The sequence below is a fragment of the Suricata suricatta genome, chromosome 3, assembly GCF_006229205.1.
Source record: "Suricata suricatta isolate VVHF042 chromosome 3, meerkat_22Aug2017_6uvM2_HiC, whole genome shotgun sequence".
NCBI classification, from domain to species: Eukaryota; Metazoa; Chordata; class Mammalia; order Carnivora; family Herpestidae; genus Suricata; species Suricata suricatta.
This window is the reverse complement of record NC_043702.1, coordinates 6,609,191-6,616,379: the sequence shown is the minus strand read 5'-3', so window position 1 is coordinate 6,616,379 and position 7,189 is coordinate 6,609,191. Positions and strand designations below refer to the sequence as shown.

Below are 7,189 nucleotides of genomic sequence, written 5' to 3'. Positions count from 1 at the left end.
CATACGTGGCTGTGGCCCGCTCACTGTTCGCAGGGCGCTTACGTGGCTGTGGCCCGCTCACTGTTCGCAGGGCGCTTACGTGGCTGTGGCCCGCTCACTGTTCGCAGGGTGCATACGTGGTTGTGGTCCGCTCACTGTTCGCAGGGCGCTTACGTGGCTGTGGTCCGCTCACTGTTCGCAGGGCGCATACGTGGTTTTAGTCCACTTACTGTTGTTCGCAAGGCATATACATGGTTTTTCCTTCTGGATTTGTCAGTTTCTACAATAGTGGGTTTTTTTTTTTTTTAATGTTTTATTTATTTTTGGGAGACAGAGCGTGAGCAGGGGAGGGTCAGAGAGAGGAGACACAGAATCCGATGCAGGCTCCAGGCTCTGAGCTAGCTGTCAGCGCAGAGCCGGATGTGGGCTCGAACCCACAAACTGCGAGATCATGACCTGAGCCAAAGTTGGCTGCTTAACCGACTGAGCCACCCAGGCGTGTCAAGAATAGCGATTTTTAGCCTGGGGATTTGTTAGAGATACTTCTGCAGTCTTATCCTGGGTAGAGAGATTTAGGCATCTGTGAGCTTCAAAAGCTCCACACACCATTCAAATTTCCACATGTAATTAGGTCCTGTGGGTCCAGAATCATCAGGAGGCCTGTGTCCTGGTGGTGTTGTGCAGGGGCGATATGGAGATGGCTCTGGACCACTGCCTGGGGGTGCCTTGTGATTTTCTGGGTGGGCTGGCAGCTGGGGGAGCTTGCACTCAGGTGGCTTTGTCTCTAGTGCTTTTTAGGGTAAATTGTACAGAGACACCCTTATTCAAGGGTGGTCCGCAGGCCAGCACTGTCATGAGCCTCAAGTGGCCACCAACTTTGTGTGCGATAAATAATCAACTGGTCTCCCTCAACAGTCTTAAAAACTTGTGTATCTAGAGACAGCTGAAGGATTGGTAAATTCCTCCCTGCTTTCTCATTCTTTAAAGTGGAGGGTTATCTCAGCGTCCCACATTCAGAATTTAAACAGGGTGTGTGCAGAAGATAGATACTGTGGGAAAAACAGTGACTTTAATTAATAGAATTTAATTAATTAAGCGAGTTTAATTAATTGATGGGAACAAATGGTATGAGACTAGTCAAATGAATGAACTCGCTTTGTGAAAACAATTCTAACATCATTGTCCCAAATGTGATTTGTTTTCTAATGATTTCATAAGACCCTCAACCTGGTTTTGTTTTCTTTAGTTAGTACTTAATTTTAACTTGTTGGTTAAGTAATGATTATTATGGCTTTTTTTTTTTTTCGTGAGCAAAGCTAATAATAGATGGTTATTTTGGCTCTTTTTAACTTGAGAAAATTTTGATATAAAACTGGACTGACTTCTAGACTTCTAAATATTGTGAACTTACACCAACAAATGGGAGGGGAAACCGTGTAAATGTCATCTGTCTGTTTCATCTGGTTAAAGTGTTCACCAAACTAGCAGGTCCACACAGTGGTCAGCGCCTTGTCTTTATCATCATTGAAAGGAAGTAGTGTATTTTAATCCCCCCCAGAGTCGGGTGAAATCTCAGGCACTATTTAGCCGTGTGAGAGACTCATCGTGTTCTGTGGACTTGCTCTGGCTTATATGAGAACTGTATTTAGAGATGATTATGGTCCTTACATACTGGAAAGCTCTAGAATCTGATTCTTTTTCTGTGTCTCCTTAGAAAGATTTAGTCTGATGAGGAAGACCAGTACCAGTGCTGGTTACACTTGGCAGAAAATATTTTTGTCTGTGGTTTGCTTGTTTTCCTGGCAACCTGAAGGGTATTTTTCATATTCAAGTTTCTAAAATAAAACTCTTTTTCATGGTGCTTGGTACTTACTGGTTTACCTGAGAAAATTATTTTCTTCAGAAGAGGAGACTTTCACCCAAAAATCATCATCCCAGTGTTACATAACACTTGGCATTATACTGTTTCAGGATTTTAAATAAAATGTATACTTTTGCAGTATCTCATCAAAAGCAGGAGTTCCTAGCCTGTGGATTGATATTCATTGGTAACTGTTATTGTAAGGATATTACTGAATGAGTAATTATGTTATTATAAAGGACTGGGAATCTGTGTATCAGGCATTGTCTAAAGACTAAACTATATTATTATACACATTTGATACTGTATTTCAAATAACGTGCATCTTTTTTGGTTAGTAGGATGCAGATTTATTCATTTATTTATTTATTACATAGGAGATTTACTTATCTTTTTCGTCCTTTTATTTTTTTTTAATGCTTATTTCTGAGAGGCAGAGAGAGAGAGAGAGAGAAAGAGAGAGATCACAAACAGGGGAGGGGCAGAGAGACAGAGAGGGAGACATAGAATCAGAAGCAGGCTCCACGCTCTTGAGCTCTGAGCTGTCAGCACAGAGCCTGACATGGGGCCCTAACCCACGGAGCATGAGGTCATGACCTGAGCCTAAGTCAGATGCTTAACCGACTGAGCCACCCAGGTGCCCCAATGCAGATATATTTTTTAAAAATGTATACATTTCCTAAGGAGAGAGGTACTGAAACTGGGGAGTTGACTTTAAGTTGATATAAAGTTAGATTGACAAAACTGGAAGGTAACTTTAAGATTATTATAGTTTAGGCCTAGTGCTCACTTCCATTTTACAGATGAAGAAGTGGGTTACTGGGACAAATTACGAGGGTACTCATTGTTCCTAGGATTGCCCACACGCAGTTCTGTGCATTTCATACGTAGTAAGGTTACGTAAAAGTACAAGTATATTCTGAGTCAGGTTTTGATACAGTATAAGCAGAAAATAGAAATCCTATGTGTATATTTGAAATAATTATTTAACTCACTTGTATTCAGCTTTGAGATGCCGCCTTTTGTTTGTAATTCATCATCATTTTACTTAGGGTGGTTTTAAACTGTTAAAAAAAATGAGCTATGGATGATGGCTAAGATTATATCTAAGTATAAGTACAGCCCTGGACTCCCCACCCGTTTCCAGATTTCTGATCTGTGTGTTGGATACACAGGGTGCCCGTTAGTTGAGAAAACCTCACATTTTACAGAAGGTGTAAAGCCAAAAGGGGTTCATATTGCTTTCTGACTCCAGAACACAAATTGGATGTATATTCCTTCTGCCCCTAACCATGCACCCAAAAAATTTATATAAGTGGAGTTATTTTTATAAGTATTGTCCTGTTACTCTACATTATTCTGTTACTCAACATTATTCTGTTACTCCACAAAATAATGTAGATTTCTTTAATGTCAGTGTTTTAGCTTCTGTGGCTTCATGGTCTATCAAATTATATTATCAGAATTGATTTAGGTCATTTCTGGTATTTCAGATTGCAGTGAGCATCTTCATATGTATGTGTCTATTTGCATGTTTTTGTATTTCTAATAGGATAAATTGTGGTTAGAATCATTGAGTCAGAATTTGATAGATCTGACCAAATTGACTTCAGTGAAGACCAGTTTACTTTTGAACATTTAGAACCACAGTCTCTGCATAGAGCACATTCTCATTAGCTCTGTGGTTCAGATTTAGTCCTGCTGTTTTTCTTCCTTAAAGACTTGAGCGAAGGGGAAAGAGTGCTTTTGTTGCTGTGAATATCCTTTAAGGAGTTAGTTCCCAAAATTGATAGAGTTGGTCCTATTAAATTATCCTTTTTTGTAGTGAGATAAATTATTTTAACATTTGTGCTTTGTTTTTGTATATTTTATGTACTCTCTTCTGAAGCTCTACAGATCTTTTATTTTTGTTGAAAACAATCCAATAAAAGGTCTAATTTGTAGTAATAATTTACTAATCTTCTTAGACTTTTACTATTAAACCTTTTATTAAAGAACTTAATGTTGACACTCTTATTCAGGACTGGGACTCTTAACACATGTTTTCTAACTTGTTTCTTTTAACCGCCTGTGGTCTAGCCTCTTGAGTGCCATTATTGGTCTCTCAGGTAAAGATCCGTCAGATCTTGCTAAATGTTTAAATGTAGATATCCTCTTTGTGTAGAGACAGAACTTCAAAGATTAATCTTTGGTGTTGAATCTGTGCCAAATATTGACATCTGAGTATCATTTTTTCTGTTTTCTTATTTCCAGGCAGAGGCAGAGGTGAATGTGGTTTCTACCAAAGAAGCTTTGATGAAGTAGAGGGTGTGTTTGGTCGAGGCGGTGGCAGGGAGATGCACAGGTCGCAGAGCTGGGAGGAAAGGTAACTAAAGGATCCAGATCTTGGTATAAAGGTTCTTGGTGTAAAAAAAAAAAAACATTTTTTTCTGCTCTCTCCAGAGGAGATGCTTTTTTGTATAGTTATAAGATTTCACTTAAAATATGCTTTTAATTATTGAGTATCAAGATGTATGTTAGAAAGTTTTAAATGATCCCTATTTAAAGGAAGAAGCATTCTAGATAAATAGGTTAATATATTAGTGCCAGCTTGGATATTTCATAGTTAGTCAGATTTGCTATTTCATTAGTGTTCGGTGTTAAGGCATTGACAGTTGACATTTTTTGTTGCTACTAGTCAAAGCATCGTCTCTATTCTTTGTGACTTTATGTGGTATCTGTTGATGAGTGAGGGCAGTTCCACAAAGTTGTGTGCACAGAGATGTCCACTGTGATCATGCTTACAGTATAATTAGAAACAAGCCAAACAGCTTAATGTCAGCATGGTTTCTTATGTAGTGGTATCTCCACACAGTAGAATATTCTATAACCATTAACAGTTAGGATGATTTTGAAAATATTTAATGATGTGGGAAAACACATGCTAGAAGTAATCTATAAAACTATATATAGTGTGTATCTACTGTAAAGCATGTATCTATCTAATTAAAAATAATCTAAGTAAAAAAAAAATTCTGGGTTAGTGGAGGCTAGCTTTTGGTAAGTGAGATAGTGGATATTTTTGTTTCATCTTTGTGCTTTTCTGTATTTTCCAAATGTTGGGCAATAACCATTTATTTTTACAATTTGGAGAAGAAAGCAGTGCTATTAAGGAAAGATAGAGCAGTGGCTGTTGTGTATGGGAAATCTACGTATTACTCTCTAGTACTGTTTGAAACTTATTTTATCTTTTCTAGAGGTGACAGACGTTTTGAAAAACCAGGACGAAAAGATGTAGGTAAGGCTTTCTTACTGTTTTGAAGTATTTTTATCTGGACCATGATAATTAGTTCCTAAAAGGCTCACATGTAAGGATACATTTATTAAAAATTGACTCAGTTGCCTGTGCCTCTCCAGTAGATGGGGTTGTAGCATTGCTGCGTTTATAATTCCGTGGTTATTTGCCGGCTCTGTTGCATTAAACCAGAGGTGATGAATACAACCACTAAAATGTACATGATTTAACTTTTTAGGTCTATGTGTTCTCTGCAAGGCATATATTCTTCATTAAGGCCATCTCGTTATCTGAAATTTTAAGTCAGGAACCGGTCTGTTAACTCCTTTGCTAATGTAGATAACATCTCACAGGGTAAGGAGAAATAGGGAAAAAGCTAAATGCTTGTTTTTGTGTCAGAAAGAAAATTCCAAAACTATGAGTGTTCTTACTTTAGTCTTTTGTTATTGATCTGGCCTTTTAGATGTATAATATTTGTTTTTTTCTTGTTTTGAGATGAGGATAGTCAAAATAAATTATAGTCAAGGTAGCCACTGTATTAAAACATAGTAAGAGGACAAGGTTTCAGTGTTTGTGATGAATTAATCATAGTGTGTAGTAAAGAATCTATGTTAAGATGGGCTTTTCTGCCTGATTAAAGGTACCAGCTTCCAAAGTACCAATAGGTATTAAGGTCTGAGAGGAAAAAGAAATGCCAGTTCACAGGAACACTGGATTTATTTATTTATTTATTTATTTATTTATTTATTTATTTATTTATTTATTTAGAGAGAATGCGTGCAGATACACATTTGAGTGGGAGAAGGGCAGGGGGCAGAGAGAGGGAGAGAGAGACTCCCAAGCAGTCTCCACTCTGTCAGCATGGAGCCTGATGCGAGGCTCAAACCCACGAATCATGAGATCATGAGTTGAGCTGAAGTCGGATGCTTAACTGACTGAGCCACCCAGGCACCCTAACATTGGAGTTAGGAGAATTACCTCCAAAGTTCCAAATTCCTGGAACTACCAGAAAAGTTCTGTAGAACATGATTATATCTCCAAATAGTAAGCATTTCTCAGAAATATATGTTAAATATATAAATATCATTTATAGACTGACTTGCAGATTTTTTTAAACATTGAATAGTCAACTTGGCATCACTGTTTTCATACCAATTCATTTTAACATATCAGTTACTTAAATTTCTCATTTATTAACATGGCATTGGAACTTATCAGTTGTATTTATATTAGTGAAAAGCCATTAATGTATGTAGCATCAAGAAATCTGGAACAGACTGGGTAGATAGATAACTTACTGCTAGATGAATGGCTTTATGTGTATCGTAGACTGTTGGATAAATATTATTTTGGAGGATTTTTGGGACCTCCCCTCCCATCCTAGTCTGATTTAATACTTTGGCCAGTGAACCAGTGACTATGGAGAGGTAATGAGGGGTAGTTTAAAGAGTACAGGATTTTGAATCAGAAGATCACTGGAAATCTAAGCTCTCAGATGTTCAATAGTTTCCTAATAAATGCAGGTGAGAATGTCTTACAGAATTTTTAGGATTAAATAAGAGTATCTGGAGGCCTTTTTGTTGAACAGTTACTGAGTTCCGACTCCTGTGAAAGGCCTTGTGCTGTGTGCTGTGTAAACATTCCTTTTCTTTGGCTCACAGTGTTGATGTGTGATTAGATTTTCAGATCACTCAGTATTTAGAGGGGGCACTAGAGAGTGGAGCAACTGGGACTTGGGATCAGAATGAAGATGGGGCAAGAGAGAGGCTCTAATCAGACGGAAGTTTAACAGCAGAAAATGTCAAGTCTCACTTAAACTCTAGAATGTGAGATGTGGAAGGATGGTGTACTAGCGGTCTGTTCCAGAAAGGCAGGCCTTCTCGGCTGGCTGTGGTCGCAGCGTTAACCAGCGGTGTGCTGGCGCCGAGCGCAGCGTTTACCAGAACGGCAGTGTCCATGAGGCCGGCAGGCGGGGTACCGCTGTCTTTTATGTTGACACAGGACAGCTCAAACACTGTGTGCAGTCCTGGCCACACCTGGAAGGGGGCCGTATATTGGAGTAGAAAGGGTCATTT

The 7,189-nt window shown here is 38.5% G+C and overlaps 1 protein-coding gene across 8 annotated transcripts in view; it reads left to right on the top strand.

Moving 5' to 3' along the window:
* GIGYF2 (GRB10 interacting GYF protein 2) overlaps positions 1-7,189 on the top strand; it is a 134,912-nt gene that overhangs the window by 50,221 nt on the left and 77,502 nt on the right. For all 8 annotated transcript variants that reach the window (XM_029933580.1, XM_029933585.1, XM_029933584.1 and 5 more), the window contains 2 exons: positions 4,094-4,205; positions 5,077-5,117. In XM_029933580.1, coding sequence (XP_029789440.1) covers positions 4,094-4,205; positions 5,077-5,117 — 153 coding nt within the window. The remainder of the gene's footprint in view (positions 1-4,093; positions 4,206-5,076; positions 5,118-7,189) is intronic.